This window comes from Cheilinus undulatus, linkage group 19, assembly GCF_018320785.1.
Source record: "Cheilinus undulatus linkage group 19, ASM1832078v1, whole genome shotgun sequence".
In the NCBI taxonomy this organism is placed as follows: domain Eukaryota; kingdom Metazoa; phylum Chordata; class Actinopteri; order Labriformes; family Labridae; genus Cheilinus; species Cheilinus undulatus.
The window spans coordinates 1,054,815-1,077,141 of NC_054883.1; the positions used below are offsets into that span (position 1 = coordinate 1,054,815).

Below are 22,327 nucleotides of genomic sequence, written 5' to 3' on the forward strand. Positions count from 1 at the left end.
TACTGGAATGGTTCTCAGTAGTATGGTTTTTACTGGTTGTACTGGAATGGTTTTAACTAGAAATGTTTTAACTGGTTGTACTGGAATGGTTCTCAGTAGTATGGTTTTTACTGGTTGTACTGGAATGGTTCTAACTAGTATGTTTTTTCCTGGTTGTACTGGAATGGTTCCTACTAGTATGGTTTTTACTGGTTGTACTGGGATGATCCCACCCGTACACATCTGATAACTGGTTTCCATGGTCCCAGGTGAAATGGGCTGTCTGGGAGGAAAGACAGAGGAAGAACGTCTGGATGAAAAAGCCAAACGAGAAGCGAATAAGAAGATCGAGAGGCAGCTGCAGAAGGAGCGACAGGCGTACAAGGCCACACACAGACTCTTACTACTGGGTGAGCTCGCCAAACGCCCTTTCAACGTTCATATCAGGCTGGCTACACACGAGACAGTAAGAGAGACCACAGACATCAGGAGAGATTGAGCTGATTTATTTATTTTTTTTTACCTCTGACGGCGTAAAGTTAAAGATTCTTTAGACCGTCAGACCACAGAGCTGATGTTTGTAGAACGATTTGACCGTGGAGATTCCACAGACATGAGCTCTCACAGAAACTAGACATCTGGTTGGTCATGATCCCCGGCCTGCTCACTGATTGGCTATTTAAAGCAGAATCATAAGGAACAAACATGTTGGACTTTTAATGATTCCACATCAGGGAGGCTCTAACTCGATCAGAAGCTTAGAATAATCAGAGTGACACCACAGACCTGAAGATTATTGGGGGCGGGGGGGCGGGGGGGCGGACCTGTGTTTCCTCTGTCCTGTCTCTGTCCTTGGCTCACCTGTCTTCCTGTCACCTGTCCGTTTTAGGAGCAGGAGAATCAGGTAAAAGTACGATCGTGAAGCAGATGAGGATTCTTCACGTCGACGGTTTTAATGCTGAGTAAGTCAGACTTTAGTTCTCCAGTCTCTGTCAGTGTTTACATGTTTGTTTACACTCCAGGTGATGGGAAGTATAATTTATTTCATTTTATTTGTACAGGGACCGTGAGCAATATAGAATATAAATGTTAGCTCTGTTTCAGGGAACCAGATTAAGTTTAAAGCTAATTTAAATCTGCAGCAGCTGATTTTCCTTATTTACAGATAATCTCAAAAATACAATCAATAAAGAGAATCTGGTTATTGAAAAAGAAAATTTTAGCTCAGAATTTTTATGATTTTTAAATTCATTAATTTACAAGAAATAAAACTCTTATTTTTTTTGTTTAAAAAGGCCTAAATTTGGATGATATTAACAACATTATAAATTCATAAATTTACAAGAATCTAAACTAATAACAGTAGTAAGATAACCCTGTTAATAGAATTGTCCAGATTAATGATAATGTGATGATTCTGAGCTAAACCTTTGAGTATTTCCTTATTGATCTGTCCTGGATAAAAGTTCGATTTGATCAGGCTCTCAGCTGCAGGAGTTGAGCAAAAAAGACAAAAACAAAATTTCTTCCATGCAAATAGATTATTTTCAATGTTTTCATCTATTACACACACACACACACACATATATTTATATATATATATCGAGTGGCCCTAATATTACTGTTTAAATGACCTTGTGCCCAATGACAGGTGCTATATAAATCCAATGTATAATAAAAAATAATAACAATAATATCAATAATAATAATGATATTATTATTATTATTAATATTATTATTATTATTTTGTTATTATTATTTTATTATTATTATTTTCATTATTATCATTATCATTTACATTTCTATTGTTATATGCCACAGAAGTGAAAGCATTCATATCCCACAGTCCATTGTGATGTTCTTGATGAAATGTTTATGAGAGCTTTTCAGTGGGTCAAACAGCACAGGGACATCTGTGTTTCTAGTGTGTTTCTAATGTGTTTCTGTTGTTCATGATAATGTTCTCACATGTTGTAGCTCGTGTGTTGTTCATGGACAGTATAAAGTTTTGGATGAAGTCTGAGTGATGTCAGACCTTTGAGCCGTCTTTGGGTCCAGTCTTTGGCTGTAAAATGGACCCCTTAGCAGAAAATGTCATTAAATATAAATCATACTGGCCCAAAAGTACGTCGGCCCATCGGGGGAATGCCGGGTACGCCAGATTGCCAGTCCACTCCTGCTGATTGATAATAAATCAACAGTGTTTAATCCAAAGGATCAAAGTATTGATCTGATTGGCTGATTATTTAAACAAACATCTGTCCTCTGCTCAGATGAAACCTTTGTTTTTACAGGGAGAAGCAGCAGAAAATTCAAGACATCAGGAAGAATGTGAAGGATGCTATTGTGGTACGTCACATGACCATATTGAAGCAGAACATCTGTGATTGGTTCAGTGGTTAAGATACTGCTTTAATGAGGTTGTTAAACATTTTTATGTGAATATTATGAACCTTTACCAGGTCTGATATCAGTGGTGTTTGTGTTATAGACCATCGTGTCCGCCATGAGTATGCTGACTCCACCCATTCCTCTGGGTAACCCTGGCAACCAGTTTAGAGTGGATTATATCAAGAGCATCGCACCGCTGTCGGACTTTGAATACACAGAGGTGACACGCTAACACACTGACAGCATCCATGCAGTCTGTCTGCACCGTTTCTTCATATTTGTGTATCAGGAGGATCGACTCACCCATGAAAAGTGGAACAAGTCACACTAGTCCTTTGTTCATGGTCTGCATACATCTGAAAACCAGAAATCTTATGATCCAATCAGAATTTGCTCTCCTTGTGACATCATATTGAGGCATTGTCAACACATAGGCAGGTATTTTTGGAAATGGAGGTTTTCCTCTTCCGCTTCAAAAAAATAATCTTGTCTGCAATTACGTTGTTTTGAAAAACATCAACATCAAAATCATCAAAAAAATGCCATGAGACACTCATACAGGGCTTAAATAAAATGTCACTGTTCAGATGGCAGATCAAGGAAAAACAAGTCCAGACATGAAGGTCCGATGGACCTTTTAAAAATGACTACGATTCATGGTCTGTAGGAGTGAGGCCTCACCTGGAGGCACTATTAGCAGGTGAACTGGGCCGTGTGTATGAAAAGGTGAATTGTTCCTTTAAAGCACCCAGAGAGATGATGGTTGTTTGTTTAAATGGTGATAATGACCTGATGTAACGAGTTAACTCGGGACCAACACACACCTGGCTGTCCCTGTGTGTGTCACATGAGGCCTCATTATCTGAGCATGTCAGGTCTCTGAAGACCCAACGAGACAAAACAAACAGCTTCCTGTTTCTGTCCAACTATGCAGATCATCACCTGGACCTGTCGTGATGTGTTTAGGTGCTTAATGAGTCTGTAAGAAGGAACATTTTAACACCCTGTTAATACAGCACATGAAGAGGAATCCATCTTCATTTGGGCATCCATATACCACGTGGTAATCCTTAATGCTTTGTGTCAACACAGCTCAGTGAAACAGCCGGGTATCTGATGGCTCTGACTGATACAGAGGTGGTAGGGATGTCCTTATCTGGATCTGGATTGGCTGTGTGGAAGCATCATGTACTGTGGCCCATTAAAGACCAGCCCGTCAGCTTTTAGAGATCTGGATTATTTCTCTCAGCTCAGAAATACCAGCCCATCTCTAGCTGCTCAAGTGACTCTTGATTTGGAAGTATTTTGGCTTAATGTCCTTAAAACAAGATCAGAAATGGAAAACTGAAACTGTATCTCAAACAAGAGCTTACTCCTGTGATTCACACACGGAGCCAGCTCTTAGAACTAGCTCGTCCATAAATGATCCATCACAACTTCCTCGTGACTTTTCTTGAATTAAGTTGTCATTTCAAACTAACTAGTACCCCACAAGATTAACAGCTAAATAGCAGATAAGCATGTATATCATGAAAGCTTTCCCTCATGTTGACTTTAAAACAGCTTCCTGATTAGTGAAATAGAGAGAAACCCCCCAAACATCCCAACTTCACCAACACTCTGTCTTCTGCCCCTAAAGATGATGTCATCCTTTAGAACCTTAAATGGCTTTAGACAGATGACATCATCCTTTAATGCCTATACAACATTCCATTCTTGCCTTTGAAGATGTCATCCTTTAATGTCTCTAAAACATTCCATTCTTGCCTTTGAAGATGTTGTCCTTTAATGTCTATACAACATTCCATTCTTGCCTTTGAAGATGTCATCCTTTAATGTCTATACAGCATTTAATTCTTGCCTTTGAAGATGTCATCCTTTAATGTCTCTAAAACATTCCATTCTTGCCTTTGAAGATGTCATCCCTTTATGTCTATAAAACATTCCATTCTCGCCTTTGAAGATGTCATCCTTTAATGTCTATACATCATTCCATTCTTGCTTTTGAAGATGTTGTTCTTTAATGTCTATACAACATTCCATTCTTGCCTTTGAAGATGTCATCCTTTAACGTCTATACAACATTCCATTCTTGCCTTTGAAGATGTCATCCTTTAATGTCTCTAAAACATTCCATTCTTGCCTTTGAAGATGTCATCCTTTAATGTCTCTAAAACATTCCATTCTTGCCTTTGAAGATGTCATCCTATAATGTCTATACAACATTCCATTCTTGCCTTTGAAGATGTCATCCTTTAATGTCTATACAGCATTTAATTCTTGCCTTTGAAGATGTCATCCTTTAACGTCTATACAACATTCCATTCTTGCCTTTGAAGATGTCATCCTATAATGTCTATACAACATTCCATTCTTGCCTTTGAAGATGTCATCCTTTAATGTCTCTAAAACATTCCATTCTTGCCTTTGAAGATGTCATCCTTTAATGTCTACTAGTGCATCTCAAAAAAATTGGAATATCATGAAAGGTTCAATATTTTTTGTCACTCTTTTCTGAAAGTGAAACCCATTTATCATACAGACTCACTACACACAGAGTGAAGTATTTCAAGCCCTGACGAAGGAAGAAGAAATGTTGACGATTATGGCTTACAGATAAGAAAACCCAAAATTCAGTGTCTCAGAAAATTAGAATATTGTAAAAAAGTTCAGTATTGGAAAGTCACGGTGTCACACCTCAATCAGTTAACTAGATCAAGATTGCAATTTCAGCTGAAATTGCGTGGGGATGCTGAGAGCTAAACTGTGGAAGAACTACTAAAAATTGCAGAAAAAGCAAAACATTTGCTGAAAATACCATAAAACAGCTGAAAGTAGCCTGATAATAGCTCAAAATAGCCTATATAGCTAGAAGTAGCATAAGCAAATCTCAAAGTAGCCTAAAAATAGTTCAAAGTAGCCTATATAAAAGGTCAAAGTAGTCTGAAAATTGCTGAAAGTAGCACAAACACAGCTCAAAGTAGAGCAAAATAGCTGAAAACAGCAAAAGAAAAGTTCTGAGCAGCTTAAAAAAATAGCCTTAAAATAGCTGAAAGTAGCATAAGAATAGCTCAAAGTCACCTAAAATAGCTGAATATAGCACAAGAAAAGCTCATAGTAGCCTGAAATAGCCAGAAATAGCCTAAAAAGCTAAAAGTAGCATTAGAAAATCTCAAAGTGGACTAAAAACAGGTCAAGGTAGTCTAGAAATTGCTGGAAGTAGCATAAACACAGCTCAAAGTAGAGTAAAATAGCTGAAAGTAGCATAAGAATGGCTCAAAGTCACCTAAAATAGCTGAAAAAAGCATAAGAAATGCTCAAAGTAGCCTGTGCTAGCCAGAAAGAGCCTAAATATAGCTTAAAGTAGCGTAGGAATAGCTGAAAGTAGCCTAAAAATAACTCAAAGGTTCATAAGCACAGCTCAAGGTAGACTAAAATAGCTGAAAAATGTCATCAATATATCTTAAAGTAGCCTATAATAGCTGACAGTAGCATACGAACAGCTAAAAGAAGTCTTAAATAGTTCAAAGTAGCATAAGAATAGCTAAAGTAGCCTATAATAGCTGAAAGTAGCATAGGAATAGCTCAAAGTAGCCGACTATGAGCTAAAGATAACATAAGAATATCTCAAAGTAGCATAAGAATAGCTCAAAGTAGCCTATAGTAGCTGAAAGTAGCATAAGAATAGCTTAAAGTATCCTATAATTGCTGAAAGTAGCATAGGAATGGCTAAAAGTCATCTAAAATAGCTGAAAAAAGCATAAGAAATGCTCAAAGTAGCCTGTGATAGCCAGAAAGAGCCTAAATATAGCTTACAGTAGCGTAGGAATAGCTCAAAGTAGCCTTAAATAGCCAGAAGGGCCTAAATATAGCTTAAAGTAGCATAAGAATAGCTTAAAGTACCATACAAATAGCTTTAAGTAGCCTAAATAAAGGTCAAAGTAATCTGAAAATATCTGACATTAGCATAAGCACAGCTCAAAGTAGACTTTAATAGATGTAAATGGCATCAATGTAGCTCAAAGTAGCATAAAATACCTGAAAGGAGGCAAAAGAATAGCTCAATGTAGCCTAAAAATAATCAAAGGTTCATAAGCACAGCTCAAGGTAGCCTGAAATAGCTGAAAATAGCATCAATATATCTTAAAGTAGCCTAAAATAGCTCAAAATAGCATAAGAATAGCTAAAAGTCACTTATAATAGCTGCAATTAGCATAAGAATAGCTCAAAGTAGCCTATATATAGCTGAGAGTAGCATAAGAATAGCTTAAAGTAGCCTATAATAGCTGAAAGTAGCTTAAGAATAGTATAAAGTAGCCTATATTAGCTGAAAGTAGCATAGGAATAGCTCAAAGTAGCCTAAAATGTGCTGAAGAAAGCAAAAGAATAGCTCAAAGTAGCCTATAATAGCTCAAAGTAGCATAAGAATACCTCAAAGTGGCCTATAATAGCTGAAAGTAGCATAGGAATAGCTCAAAGTAGCCTAAAATGAGCTGGAGATAGCATAAGAACAGATCAAAGTAGCCTATAATAGCTCAAAGTAGCATAAGAATACCTCAAAGTAGCCTAAAAGTAGCATAGGAATAGTTTAAAGTAGCCTGCAAAGAGCTGAAAATAGGATAAGATTAGCTGAAAGTAGCATGAGATTAGCTGAAGGTAGCCTAAATAGCTCAAAGTAGCAACAGAATAGCTCAAAGTAGCCTATAATAGCTCACAGTAGCATACAAACAGCTCAGAGAAGTCTAAAATAGCTCAAAGTAGCATAAGAATAGCTAAAGTAACCTATAATAGCTGAAGATAGCATAAGAATAGCTCAAGGTAGCATAAAATAGCTCAAAGTAGCATAAGAATAGTTCAAAGTAGCCTATATATAGCTGAGAAAAGCATAAGAATAGCTCAAAGTAGCCTATAGTAGCTGAAAGTAGCATAAGAATAGCTTAAAGTATCCTATAATTGCTGAAAGTAGCATAGGAATAGCTCAAAGTAGCCTAAAATGAGCTGAAAGTAGTATTGGAATAGCTCAAAGTAGCCTAAAATGAGCTGAAGATAGCATAAGAATAGCTCAAAGTAGCATATGAATAGCTCAAAGTAGCCTTTAAAATGAATTAGGTTCAAAAGTAGGAAAAGGTGCTATTCAATAGCAAAAGGTAGCTTAAATGGGTGAAAAGTGTAAAAAATTGGTCAAACAGGGGCAAAAATAGGATATAGTGGCAAAAACAAGCTAAAAGTTTCTGTTGAAACTGCACAGAAAGCTCAGTTTAGTGGCCAAAACATGCACTCAAACAAAGTCAATTTAAGCTGTTGTTGTGAAAGCTAGCAGAAAAAGAAAAGTACCGTGAGAATCAGCAGAAGCTGAGGAACGCAGTGATATGTTTTTTATGTGTGGGAAGTGAAAATTCATGCTACAAGAGCGAGTTAAAAACAGTGGTACCGAAAGCTCTCACCCAGGAGTCTTTGATCAAAAAATGCATTGCTGCAGATTAGGAGCTGTAGAGGAGTTGGTCACGCTTTGAAGATCACTGTGCCAAAACCGTTAATCCTATTGACCTCAAATCTTTTTTTGTGAGCAAGAGGAGAGGTGTAGCTACATTTTTCTGTTGGCTGTTCGTATGCTAGTTCAAAAAGTATAAATAGTAGAAAAGAGTATTATAGTTCGCAAAATTCTGCACAAGAAGCTGAAGAGTATGAGAGTAAAATAGTGAAAATAGCCCAAGGAGTGCCAAAGTTATGAGCAGTGAAAAAAGTGCAAATTTGTGAAATTTTTGCCATCTGCTTAACATTGTTAAACAAAGTTAAATATTTTAAAAATTATAAAAGTTAGAAATGAGAAAAGTCATAGCGCACGAATGGCGGAGAAATGTGATTTTTTGAAGTTTGAACGGTGTCGATACGACAAAGTATGAAGGAGGAGATAGCCGGCACGGAAGAAGTTTAATAATAATAAAGTCAAAATGGCCGACTTGGATATCAATAGTGTGGATGCTTAGTCAGCATCCCCACTAATAAACAAAATGGCCGACGTGGATATCAATAGTGTGGATGCTTAGTCAGCATCCCCACTAATAAACAAAATGGCCGACGTGGATATCAATAGTGTGGATGCTTAGTCAGCATCCCCACTAATAAACAAAATGGCCGACGTGGATATCAATAGTGTGGATGCTTGTCAGCATCCCCACTAATGAACTCCAAACACCTACAAAGGTTTCCTGAGCCTATAAATGGTCTCTCAGTCTGGGTCAGTAGGCTACACAATCATGGGGAGGACTGCAGACTTGACAGATGTCCAGAAGACACAAGGAGGGTAAGGTCAAAGGTCATTGCTAAAGAAGCTGGTTGTTCACAGAGTGCTTCATCCAAGCATATTCATAGAAAGTTGAGTGGAGGGAAAAAGTGTGGTAGAAAAAGGTGCACCAGTATAAGGGAGAACCGCAGCCTTCAGAGGACTGTCAAGCAAAATCCATTCAAGAATTTGAGGGAGCTTCACAAGGAGTGGACTGAGGCTGGAGTCAGCGCATCAAGAGCCACTACGCACGGACGGATCCTGGGCTACAAATGTGGCATTCCTCGTGTCAATCCACTCCTGAACCAGAGACAATGTCAGAAGTGTCTTACCTGGGCTGTGGAGAAAAAGAACTGGACTGTTGCTCAGTGGTCCAAAGTCCTCTTGTCAGATGAAAGTTAATTTTGCATGTCATTTGGAAATCAAGGTCCCAGAGTCTGGAGGAAGAGCGGAGAGGCCCAGAATCCACGTTGCTTGAAGTCCAGTGTGAAGGTTCCACAGTCAGTGATGATTTGGGCTGCCATGGCATCTGCTGGTGTTGGTCCACTGTGTTTTCTGAAGTCCACAGTCAACGCAGCCATCTACCAGGACATTTTAGAGACCTTCATGCTTCCTTCTGCTGACAAGCCTTATGAAGATGCTGATTTCATTTTCGAGCAGGACCTGGCACCTGCCCACACTGCCAAAGGTTGGCTTCAATGACCATGGTGTTACTGTGCTTGATTGGCCAGCAAACTCACCTGACCTGAACCCCATAGAGAACCTACGGGGTATTGTCAAGAGGAAGATGAGAGACACCAGACCCAACAATGCAGATGACCTGAAGGCCGCTATCAAAGCAACCTGGGCTTCATTACACCTGAGCAGTGCCACAGGCTGATCGCCTCCATGCCACGCCGCATTGATGCAGCAATTCATGCAAAAGGAGGCCCAACCAAGTATTGAAGGCATAGAAATGAACATGCTTTTCAGAAGCCTGACATTTCTGTTTAAAATAACCTTTTTTATTCATTTTATGTAATATTCTAATTTTTTGGGACACTGAATTTTGGGTTTTCATGATCTGTAAGTCATAATCTTCAACATTTCAAGAAATAAAGGCTTGAAATACTTTTTGTGTCATGAGTTTAAATAATATATGGGTTTCACTCTCAGAAATGAGTGACAAAAAATATTCAACTTTTGCACGATAATCTAATTTTTTGAGATGCACTAGTATACAGCATTCCATGCTTGCCTTCGAAGATGATGTCATCCTTTCATGTCTACACAACATTCCATTCTTGCCTTTGAGGATGACATCATCCTTTCATGTCTACACAACATTCCATTCTTGCCTTTGAGGATGACATCATCCTTTAATGTCTATAAAACATTCCATTCTTGCCTTTGAGGATGACATCATCCTTTAATGTCTATAAAACATTTCATTCTTGCCTTTTGAAAGCAGACCAGTCTAGGCCCCCAGTTTTCATTCCAGTCTAACCAGTACTTCATTAGATTAATGTCTAAATAGGATATCAGAATGTCCTTTAAATGCATGTTTAGCCCAAAACAAAGGAGAAAAGCTGTTAAAGAGTCTCAGCTAGCCTCTTAGCTAGTGCGTAGCTGGCCCATATTTATTCTAATGATCAGCAGCGTCATATCACACTGCATGTAGAACTAACAGGCGAGCCACAGAAACGATCATATTTCTAATATGATTCCTAAATGTTACAAACCAAACTTCGGCTGGACACTGAAGCCGGTTTCCTATTGGTTACCTCCTAAATGACTCAGAGCTCATGTGTGTGAACCTAAACACTCTCTATCATGAAGTGGTTTTTCTCTTTAATGTTCATGTCTGTCTCTCAGGAGTTCTTTGAGCATGCTCAGAAGCTGTGGGAGGATGACGGCGTGAAGGCGTGTTTTGAACGCTCCAATGAGTATCAGCTCATTGACTGTGCTAAGTAGTAAGTCAAGCTCATGCACATGCACTAAATGGTATGTCAGTTTTGTCGAGTGTCTGTATGAAAGCACACATGGCCCATCAGTACAGCTACCATTCCTTTAGGAGCCACTTTGACATGTTCTGTCCCAGTGGACCAATCAGAGCGCTCCACTAACCCTGAGGGGGCAGATGATACAGTCAGTTAAGAACAGACTTGCACTAATCTAGTTTATACGTGTCTGTGTGTGCAGCTTCCTGGATAGGTTGGACGCCGTCAGGAGGACAGACTACACACCTACTGACCAGGTAAACAACCAGCCAATCACAATGGAGCCCGGTAGTGACTCAAGTGTTGCCAGCATTGTTGTCTGATCAACTTTCTCCATCTTTACCGGCAGGATTTGTTGCGCTGCAGAGTTTTAACCTCTGGGATCTTTGAGACCAGGTTTCAAGTCGACAAGGTCAACTTCCAGTGAGTGTTTAGCCCAGCCCCCTTCATATAAATAAAGTTTTGTACTTTTGCTGAAAGAAATTTGAGAATAAAGGTAAAGCTCTGTACCCCCAAAGATGAATATTCTTGTGGGAAGCATGTGCAGAAAAAGCTTTGGGCAGCAGAGAAAGCTTTAGGCATGTGCGGAGATGGCTTTGGGCATGTGCAGAGAAAGTTTTATGCATGTGCAAAGAAAGTTTTGTGCATGTGCACAGAGGGTTTTGTGCGTGTGCAGAGAAAGTTTTGTCCATGTGCAGAGAAAGTTTTATGCATGTGGAGAGAAAGTTTTGTCCATGTGCAGAGAGAGTTTTGTGCATGTGCAGAGAGAGTTTTGTGCATGTGCAGAGAGAGTTTTGTCCATGTGCAGAGAAAATTTTGTCTATGTGCAGAGAAAGTTTTGTCCATGTGCAGAGAAAATTTTGTCCATGTGCATGGAAAAATGTTTGGGCATGTACAGAGAAAGCTTTGGGCAGCAGAGAAAGTTTTGGGCATGTGAGGAGAGAGCTTTGTGCATGTGCAGAAAAAGTTTTATGCATGTGAAAAGAAAGTTTTATATATGTGCAGAGAAGGTTTTGTGCATGTGCAATAAGAGTTTTGTCCATGTGCAGAAAAAGTTTTATATATGTGCAGAGAAAGTTTTGTCCATTTGCAGAGAAAGCTTTATATATGTGCAGAGAAAGTTTTGTCCATGTGCAAAGTTTTATACATGTGCAGAAAGAGTTTTATCCATGTGCAGAGAAAGTTTTGTCCATGTGCAGAAAAAGTTTTATATATGTGCAGAGAGAGTTTTGTGCATGTGCAGAGAAAGTTTTGTCCATTTGCAGAAAAAGTTTTATATATTTGCAGAGAGAGTTTTGTGCATGTGCAGAGAAAGTTTTGTCCATTTGCAGAAAAAGTTTTATATATGTGCAGAGAGAGTTTTGTGCATGTGCAGAGAAAGTTTTGTCCATGTGCAGAGAGAGTTTTGTCCATGTGCAGAGAAAGTGTTATGTATGTGCAGAGAGATTTTTGTACACTTTAGAGAACGTTTCAAACACACATGCAGAGAAAAATCAGGGAGTATCAGTTTCCCAAACAAGCAAAAGCAAGCTGAATAAAATGAGAATGGTGTGAGCATGAGCACAGAAAATTTGAGCAAGCAGACATTTAGAGTACCAACAGAGAAATCCTAAGGAGGTTTAAACCACAAAGGCAGGTTCTGCACCAATAATGAGATCAATAGGAGACCAAAAAAAGGAAAGAATCATAAGGTTTAGAGGAGATAACTCAGCATGCACCCCTTCTGTTAGTCCCTGCAGAATCTTTGAAACTTTATATGTATTATTATTGTATAAAAAAGGGTTCAGATGTGTCACCTTTCCCTCTACCTGTCCGTGTCTGTTAGTATGTTTGATGTAGGAGGACAGAGAGACGAACGTAGGAAGTGGATTCAGTGCTTCAATGGTGAGTACATGTGGGATCAGACAGGCTTGTTTATGCATCCTTCACATATGAAAATAGCCTCTCTATTTATTAAACAACACCACCGTCTCTACCCTTGCACTCCCATGCCACTTGAATTTAGTGTGGATGTTAAATCGTCCATCCACTAGAGGGTGCTGTCTCTCATGAACCCCCACGTCTTCTAGCTGACATCCAGCTCCTGTCTGACTCTGCCCTGCTGTTCTTTTGTGGTTGTTTTTCCTTGTGGCCAGGTGAACTAACATCATATCTTTCTTTGCAGCTCCTAACCACTGTAGAGCATGTAGAGAAGCTGTTTGGTTAGAATAGAGGGAAAAAGCCCCTAACATCCCCAGCTTCACAAGCATTCCTTGTCTTTGAAGATGATGTCATCCTTGAGAGTTTATAAAACATCCCATCATCGGTTTTTGTATGCAGGCCCTGCCCTCTCTCACTGTGAAGCCGTGCTGTTGTAACACTTGCAGAATGTTGCTTGGGAAATGTACGTGTCCATAAATGCATGAACTATTCATACCAAAAATATTTTTTGAACCAGGCTGTACACAGGTTTATTTTTGCTGTTAAAACTGACATTTTGACGCAGAGGTGCATATGACGTCTGCTGCTTCTCCTAACTGCCTCTGGACATGGGAGGAACTGTCTCATTCTTATTTGTTGTGTTCTCTTGCTTGAACTTTTGGCTCATTACTAAAAACTGCCCCCACAAGTTGGTCCATATTCATGGCCTTCCAGAAAAAGGGAAGGAATGTGGAAGAAATGAGCTAAGAGTAAGGATCAAGACATCTGTCTGTGTCCTTATTGAGTGTAAAGCATCAGTGAGCCTGAGTGTGTTTATTTAGATGTAACAGCGATCATCTTCGTGGCGGCGAGCAGTAGCTACAACATGGTGATCAGAGAGGACAACTCCACCAACCGGTTGAGAGAAAGCCTCGACCTCTTCAGATCCATCTGGACCAATAGGTAACTCCCTGCTCTTTGACTGGCTTTAGCTTACCCCCTCTGCTCTCTGATTGGCTGTATTTAACCTTCTCTGCACTCTGATTGGCTGCAGGTTCCTAAAGACGATCTCAGTGATCCTGTTCTTGAACAAACAGGACGTCCTTGCTGATAAGATTCTGGCAGGGAAATCTAAACTGGAAGATTATTTCCCCGAATACGCAAACTACCAAGTACCTGCTGAAGGTACATGACAACTGATACACAATACTCACAAACCTGCCTACACACAATATATGCACCCCCTTTTAGGTTGTTTTCAGATAACACCACTTCAAAATGATGAACTCCAGATGGAGGGCAGGAAGTAATTTAAACTAGAGTTAAAAGGCCCAGAAATCACCAGCTTTCACATTCCATCCTCTGCCTTTGAAAAAGTCATCCTTTAATGTCTATAAAACATTGCAAAATCTGCCTTTGAAGATGATGTCATCCTTTAATGTCTTTAAAACATTCCAATATCTGCCAAATCTGCCTTGAAGATGATGTCATCCCTTAATGTCTTTAAAACATTCCAAAATCTGCCAAATCTGCCTTTGAAGATGATGTTGTCCTTTAATGTCTTTAAAACATTCCAAAATCTGCCTTTGAAGATGATGATGTCATCCTTTAATGTTTTTAAAACATTCCAAAATCTGCCTTTGAAGATGATGTCATCCTTTAATGTCTTTAAAACATTCCAATATCTGCCAAATCTGCCTTGAAGATGATGTCATCCCTTAATGTCTTTAAAACATTCCAATATCTGCCAAATCTGCCTTTGAAGATGATGTCATCCTTTAATGTCTTTAAAACATTCCAAAATCTGCCTTTGAAGATGATGTCATCCTTTAATGTCTTTAAAACATTCCAAAATCTGCCTTTGAAGATGATGTCATCCTTTAATGTCTTTAAAACATTCCAAAATCTGCCTTTGAAGATGATGTCATCCTTTAATGTCTTTAAAACATTCCGAAATCTGCCTTTGAAGATGATGTCATCCTTTAATGTCTTTAAAACATTCCAAAATCTGCCTTTGAAGATGATGTCATCCTTTGATGTCTTTAAAAAATTCCAAGTTCTGCCTTTGAAGATGATGTCATCCTTAGTTGCTTCAACAGACTAACTTATACTAACTCATAATGTCTGCATATGTAAATTGGTTTGTGTCATGTGATTGGATGATTAGATAGTCGTGTTAACGAGCAGCTGAACATGTGTCCCAGATAAAGTGGTTGATGAAGGTATTTATATGTTTGTGTGCAGCTGTTCCAGACGCTGATGAAGACCCCAAAGTGACCCGAGCCAAGTTCTTCATCAGAGACGAGTTTCTGGTAAAAAAAACAAACAAACAAACCAAAAAAAACAGCTTTCTCTCTTATGGCAAGATCAAAAACACAGTTATATCCTGATCCAGAAGTTGTAGGGTTGACCAATGAGAGCTCTGCATATAATCACATGTGTAAACAAACTAAATGGTGAAGGGGAAGAAGAATGATGAAGTTGGTGCTGTGATAGAGAGCTATGAAAATGGTTTTACATCAGGGCCCTAGGCTCAGATCTGACCCCCAAGCCGGGTTCAGTGTAAATGTAAACATGCGCCTGAGTCTAAGTGAAGAGCTGACCGAGGACTTTAGTTCTCGACTGGTGGATCAAGACCAATAGTGGGTCCCGAAGCCATCATCAGTGTGCCTCAAACGTGTGCTTGAAAAAAAATGTGCTGCCAACAGTCTATGATGTGCCCTTATTTTGAAGGATATGTGTTCATCACTTTTTCCATCTCAAGTCCATTTTTTGTAAACATTTGGTTAGGTTCAAAAATTTAAGAAATTTGGGTCACAGTGTGTTATAAGGAGATTTTTGTGTGTCCTGTGCTGGACCAGTTGAGAAATACTGATGAATTTCTCTGTCTACTTGATCTCAACACCCCCCCCCCCCACCCCCACCCCCCCCACCCCCCCACACACCCCCATTTTGGTTGCTTCTGCTTTCTTTGTAGAGCAAACAAAATTTCTCTAAGTTTGTGTACGAAACTTTCTCTGTGTGGCAGGTAGAGGATTTACCAATCAGATTAGCTCTGCCCGTTGTTGCTATGCTGTTCTCCAGGAGACAGCTTTAATCTCACTGAGGCCCTGTCCACACGGAGATGAATTCAGGTGTATGCACAAAAGTTTTTTGTTGTATCGGCATTTCATCCACGTGGAAACAGTGTTTTGGGTGACTGTAAACAATACTTTCTGAAAACGGGTCCCAGAGTGCATAAATCCATAAACGACTACCGTTTCGTCTCCGCATCTTTCTTGAAACAATTACGTCACACATAGCGTACCTCTCTTAAGACGCCTGCTTGGGTCTGGCCAAAACAACAATGGCGGACTACAGGGTTGTGTTCTTGCTGCAGAAGCTACTGAGCTTGTTATGGCTTTGACAGCAAAATCTGATCCCTTACCACCACCGCAAAACACACACACCAGATGTTCTTAAATCCGCCTTGGAGAACAACCAGAAGGGCAACTAGAAGAAAGTTTGTGTCAGTTTTCTGTGATCTTCTTCTCTCTTTTGGTGCATTTCCGTGGCAGCATTACAGCGCCACATACAGGCTTGGCATATGCACTACAGCGATTTCAGTCATTTTCAGTGGTTCTGTGAGCACAAAGGCAGGTTTGAAGAAAAACCTGAGCTCTGAATGAGTCAGAGGGTGCTTTCACACTAGGGGCCCAGTCCCGTATCTGAGTGCACTTGAGCCCAAAGTCCGGTTTGTTTTGGTAGTGTGAATACAAACGAACCGCGCTTGGGCACCGGGCCCGGGCCCACTTGGGGAGGTGGTCTCGGGTGTAATTCAAGTGGACTCTGGCTCAGATTGGATGAGATGTGAATGCAACCGAGCCTGGATACAGGACAGAGTGTTATGTGTGGTATGAGTTTGACCCAAAATGCGGACACAGATGCAGTTTTAAAGGTTTTAATGGCACAGGTAAAGGTAAGAATCCCCAGGTCCGGGGAGTGAGAGTCTTGGTGGTGGAGAGAGTGCTATGGTTCGGCTGCAGGTGATCAGTAAGTGAGGCACACGGTGAGTAGTCAGCGAGACTCTGGCACAGCAGAGAGTTCTCCAGGTCCTCAAGAAGGGAGACTAATTGGGTGATACACCGCAGGTGCGATACTCTCCGCTGTGCCGTGGGTGATGGTGAACCTCAAGGGAAGCATGTGACAAGTTACCGGCAACAACACAGGAGCAACTGGAAACCGGAAGTCCACAAAAATAAAACAAGATTTTCACAATACACCACACAGAGCGCTGTATCAGCTTTATGACGTCATCGTAAAAGCTAAACTGGAAATCATCAGAATCCAGTCAATAAATGGTCTGCTGTGACTCACCTTACAGATGAACACAAGTTGGAGTCAGTGAGAGGAGGTGCAAAGGCAATAAAAGTCTCCTGTCACCTCAAAACCTGCTGTATCTGTGCATTTAATCGGAGCCCATTTAATCCTCTGGGTGGTAGTAGATGTGCAGATATGAAGAGTGACTTTGCTGGCATCTTAAAAAGTGATTTTAAATCATCCATGGCTGCAGGATGGACTTTCTACCCGGTCAAAACAAAACAATCTTTACTCAGGTCATGACCCCAGTGGTTGCCATGGTAGCTTTTTCTTCTTTCTCCTCCTTGGCGGGCCTTATGTGAAAGCACCCATACTCTCATGTTAAAATTTGCTTGAGTTTTGTGACAATAATGACTCCATAGAACTGGTTTATGGCACAGTTTGTGTGCACTCAAGCAGAGTTCACAGTAGATGTGAATGCAGCTGGGCTCAAGTATGGGTGCTTGTTTGTGGGTAAGGTTGGGTCAGCAGACTGAGCATCTCCGGCCTTAAAAAAGCGTTGTATCTGTGCAGCATGAGTCCATTTCATTCTCTGAGCAGCGCCATAGATATGGGAGTAGGAAGAGTGTTGTTACCTGGGTCTTAAAAAGTACCATGGAGTAACCTGTTATGTCTGGAGGACAATGTGGGTAGGGTCGTCACCATAACCTGTTTCTCTCTCTCTCTTTCAGAGGATCAGCACGGCGAGCGGCGATGGCAAACATTACTGTTACCCTCACTTCACCTGCGCGGTCGACACTGAAAACATTCGCCGTGTCTTCAATGACTGTCGTGACATCATCCAGCGCATGCACCTGCGTCAGTACGAGCTGCTTTGATTGGCTGCTGGGAGCCTACCTGGCCCCGCCCACTCATGAACATAGACTTGTGACCTGAAGGCTAATGTGGTAGCTAATCGATGCTAATAGGTGATCAATACGGATGAGTCATTTATCCCTCGGCTGATTATCTAATGTCTTTCCTGCTGTTGTCTCTTCCTGCTGTTGTCTGGTGCAGAGGATTGTGGGAAGTGTAGTTTTATGGGGTGGGTGCAGAGGACGGGGGTTTCCTGTTGTGACTACCAGCTGACCTCATGTGCAGTTTAGCAGATTTTAGGAAATATTTTTAGAAAGTTTTATAACATAAGAATATTTTCAGTTTATACTTATCTTTCCTCTGATTGGCTGATCCAGACTGTGGCTTGGTCCCATTTGTAATATTAACCCATCAGTTTCAGTGCCCTTTGGAGTTACAGGTGTAGTCGTGAAATTTTTCCACATAAAATGGGACGACCCTTCAGGTTCCAGACATCAGTAGTCGATGACCGCATTTATGGACAGAGACGAGAGAACCGGACAATCTACCACCGGGGATTTTTTAAAATTAGACCTTCAGAAATATGTCTAAATGTCTTCTATTTATAGTGTTTTATTGTTATTTTAGCTAGTACGTATTAATCTTCTTCTTAGATCTTTGTCCCCCGACCAATATATATTATTATTGCTGATGATTCCCAAGCAATCAGGGAGATTTCCTATAGTACTGGTTTTAGAAAGTTCCCCTCCAGTTGACGGTCCACGAAGACCGAGACCTTCAAGCTACCCCTCCATTCAACAGGATTTAGGACACACTAAATGTGAACGGGGATTAGGACTACGTTTACGGGACTGAGCCAGTAATGACATTATGTACTTTATCAGACATGTAAAAATTAAATTTGTCCCTAAAAAATCAAAAAAGAACATTTATTTAAGAGAAAGCTGCTGTGTGTGCTTTTTAAATTTTAAAATTCTATATTTCTGTATAATCTTGATTACGGCTGACAGCTCAGAACATCTAAACTGCACCTCCTCTGAATACTGGAGGGTTGTGGAAAGGTCCAATCAGCAACGGTTTCCTGAGCGTTCATTCTCTGGTTCAGTTCACAATCATGGGGAAGACTGCTGACTGGACTCTCACCGACACCTCCACAAGCAGGGGAGGCCACAGAAGGGGTGCAGCTGGAGAATGACTGCCTCAGTCCTTTTTATCACTTCTTCTTAACCCCGATGAAAACCATCACAGGGTCAGGGAAAGGTGGGAGTGAGAGGATAGGGAAGGAGGGGCGCGGTGATTCGGGAATTCAGCTTCACTCTACCTAGGCGGAGGTTAGGGGCGTGACGGAGGATTACCATGTAGAAAACTACAAATGAAATGTGAAAACCTCTGTGATAAATATGAGCTCACACGTTTTTTTATTATGTTCCCACAGTCAGTATGACTCTGAATATTCAGGTTCTCATATCTTGTAAAAATAAGTGTGATTTTATTCTCTACCTCCCCGTTCTTTCTCTCATTATCTCTCTTTTCTGTTAATATTGAAGTCTGTCTGGTTCTGTCTTTCAGCTGGTTGTTAGAGTCTCTGTGAACCCCAAATAAAAACCTTTCAGTGGTCAAAGATTTGAAGTCTTACTTTCTCAATTCTGATTAGAAACACAATGCTCCGAACATGACAGTACGCCAAATACAGCGTCATAGGAACGTCAAAAATCCCACCGTTTTAACATTCGCCACACGAACTGTTCCTCCATTTACCACACTAAATGTTACATGTGATTTAGCACATGCTTACATGTCACTAGCAGACGCTAACATGTCATTGAGCAGACTCTTTTGTCCAAAGCGAGCTTATAATGGGTTAAGATTTTTCTAAAATTATCCAGATATTTACAGAACAAACAGAGTCAGAGGTTGGGGTTGGGGTTGTAACTGAGGTCAAAGTTCATCATGATTTAGATTTTTGCCATAATAACCCAGCCCTCACATAGAACGCCTGTTACATCTCCAGATCCACTCAATGACCCAACAATACACTTAGTGAATAGACTTTAAAAACGGCCTGTCTGCTGGATCTGGCCTTCAGGACAAGAACGACTCTGCAGCAGAGAGGGGAGACGCTGACACATCATCAACATTCAGAGAATCAGAGCAAACTGTCACACTCTGGAGGAGTGCTGCTGATGAAGATTATTGAGCAGTATGTTTAGTTAAGTGGACCATGAGATGGAGCAGAGTAAATAAGTGCCATTCAGGCTGCTGTTGTCCTTTAGAAACGTTGTCTCAGTATTGGCTACAGTAAGTTTGTATTATCAGCATATCCTGCATCCCTCGTCAAAACTAAGAGTATAACAGTACAATACAGCACAAGCTTCATGCTCTGATGTGAGCCTGCTTTCATTCATTTACCATGGGCTAATTAAATCTGGACCACAGGCCACAGTTTGGACACCCCTGGTGAAATTGAATGATAGCCAGGTAAACAGGGAACTGTAAGATACTCAATATAAACTATAAGAGAGAACATCTATTCGGCATAATGAAACCGAGTCTATACTGTCACCATCGTTCCTTCGCTAAACAACAAAATCTCATAACTAAGGATGAACTTTGTACGCTAAGAGCACAAACCTGTGAAATGATTTTGAGGTAAATGTGGACAAACTGACATCTGCTTCTGCTAACTATAAGATAACTTAAGTGCTGCTCATATTAGCTTACTGCACATGGAAGTTAACTACGTATTTGGATAAACATTAACTAAAGCTGTCCAAATATAATAACTGTTGCCTAGGCTAACACGATGTCAGCTCATGAGACAAAATGTAAAAATGAACTAATTTTGTGTACTTACTCGGTGAGTTGGCCTCAGCTACGCTGAAAACGCGGGCTCTCGGCTGGAACTATTCGCTGTTTGGAACTGTTTGGCTCCCCATGAGGCGTCACTTCTGCATTCCTTCATTTCTACTGGAGTCAACGGGAATGTCGCAGCTCTCATTAAACGGCTCTGCCCAGGCCCACAGTCGGAGCCCGCAATGAAAAGTTTTATTTACTTTTTCTTAATCAGTACTGTCATTATTGAATCAGAAGCCACTAAAGGAGTCAGTCAACAGCCTGACATTTGCATCAAATAGAGTAAAATACAATACTGGGGGGCCCTGCTCCTCCCTTAAAATATCCAGATGTTGTAGTACAGCACTGAAAAATAATGCAAGTAAATTTAATTTAACCAGAGTAAAAATATTTATTATTGATGGGAAATAAAGTTTGAAAAATACATTAAAATGCATACAAATCTGTGAAAATGACGCAACATTCGTTGCTTGGCTAGCCAGTTAAGGGGGGCCCTTTGTTATATTTCTGGGGGCCCAAAATCCTTAGCTGTGCCCCTGATGACGACAAAATATTCTGGCTTTCCTGCAACATAATAACTTCTGCTATTAGAAGTTTAAATACTTGTCTGGTATTCAGAAGAGGTTTTAGGAATTTTGTGGAATTTGCTTGAATTCTAAAGTATTTTCATGGTAAGTTTAGAGACATTCGTATAGTTAAAAAATCATCAGACTATATATATATATATATATATATATATATATATATATATATATATATATATATATATGGAGTTTTTTAAAAGAAATGTGCAAACTGTGTTCTTGTTTGAAGGATTTTACTGGAAATTCTCAGGTATTTTCATGGAAATTTTGAAAAATTATTTCTGTTTTTTGGGGAATTTAATTTGGAGTTTTGGAATTTTCAAGTGTTTTCTAGGAGATTTTGGGGATATGTTTATATATTTTGGAGACTTTCAGTGAAAAAAAAACAGCAGATAAAGGTGTAAAGATGGCATCTAAAGTAGCTGGTATCCAGTTGGACAGCCGAGATCACATCTTTAACAGACAGGTGCTCCTAAAAGCTCCGTCTAGTCGCTCAGATGATGCTCAGCCACTTAATTCTGGGTACAGGCTCCTTCCTTCTGGTCTTCGCCTGTGTCCATGGGCCACTAAAAACAGGTACAAACACTCATTTGTTCCTGTCTCCATTGGAGCGTTGAATGCTGCTGAGGGAAGGGAGTAATGTACATGCAGCTGTCACTTGTTATATGCCTACATGCTCCCCAACTCTGGAACTCACTCCCTCCTGACATCAGAAACATGGACGCTTTACCCCTTTCAAAATCCCATCTCAAAACTCATCTTTTTCAAATGCATACTCTCTGTAAATCCCTCTGATTCATTTTAAATTTGTGCTCCTTTGTTGGTTTTATTCTCTATTGTGTTATTTTATTGTGTTTTTTATTCTTGTAAAGTGTCCTTGAGTGTTAGGAAAGGCGCTCTCAAATAAAATGTATTATTATTATTATTATTACATGAGAGACTGCAATTACCAGACACTGTGTGTCTAGATATTAATTTGTGCACTCTACTGGTCATCGTGTGCCCAGACCCTACATTTCAGTACTATTTTAGCGTCTTATTTTATTTTACTTGCGTGTAATTATTGCTCAGTAATATCTATTGTGTGCATGTTATATGTTTGTACTGTAACTTCATGTCTTATTGTGTTTTTTGTGCTTCTCGCTGGTACCCAGTTTGCCCTCTGGGACACTAATAAAATTGAACTTGAACTTGATAAAAAGTCA

At 40.0% G+C, this 22,327-nt stretch overlaps 1 protein-coding gene across 1 annotated transcript; it reads left to right on the forward strand.

The window, feature by feature from the left end:
- The first annotated feature begins 56 nt into the window (after window positions 1–56).
- On the forward strand, window positions 57–19,266 carry LOC121527276 (guanine nucleotide-binding protein G(olf) subunit alpha). The gene is made up of 12 exons (XM_041814172.1): window positions 57–389; window positions 869–941; window positions 2,274–2,328; window positions 2,471–2,590; window positions 10,508–10,605; window positions 10,835–10,889; window positions 10,982–11,055; window positions 12,458–12,516; window positions 13,374–13,494; window positions 13,586–13,716; window positions 14,776–14,843; window positions 17,562–19,266. The coding sequence occupies exons 1-12, from the start codon at window positions 239–241 to the stop codon at window positions 17,706–17,708; spliced, it is 1,152 nt and encodes a 383-aa protein (XP_041670106.1). The 5' UTR covers window positions 57–238; the 3' UTR covers window positions 17,709–19,266.
- The last annotated feature ends 3,061 nt before the right edge of the window (window positions 19,267–22,327 follow it).

Bases quoted from the DNA above. Each gene is read 5' to 3' on its own strand.
- LOC121527276 (XM_041814172.1), top strand. From the start codon at position 239: ATGGTCCCAGGTGAAATGGGCTGTCTGGGAGGAAAGACAGAGGAAGAA. The intron at 942-2,273 runs GTAAGTCAGACT...TTGTTTTTACAG, and splicing joins GTCGACGGTTTTAATGCTGA to GGAGAAGCAGCAGAAAATTC. The intron at 11,056-12,457 runs GTGAGTGTTTAG...CGTGTCTGTTAG, and splicing joins GTCGACAAGGTCAACTTCCA to TATGTTTGATGTAGGAGGAC.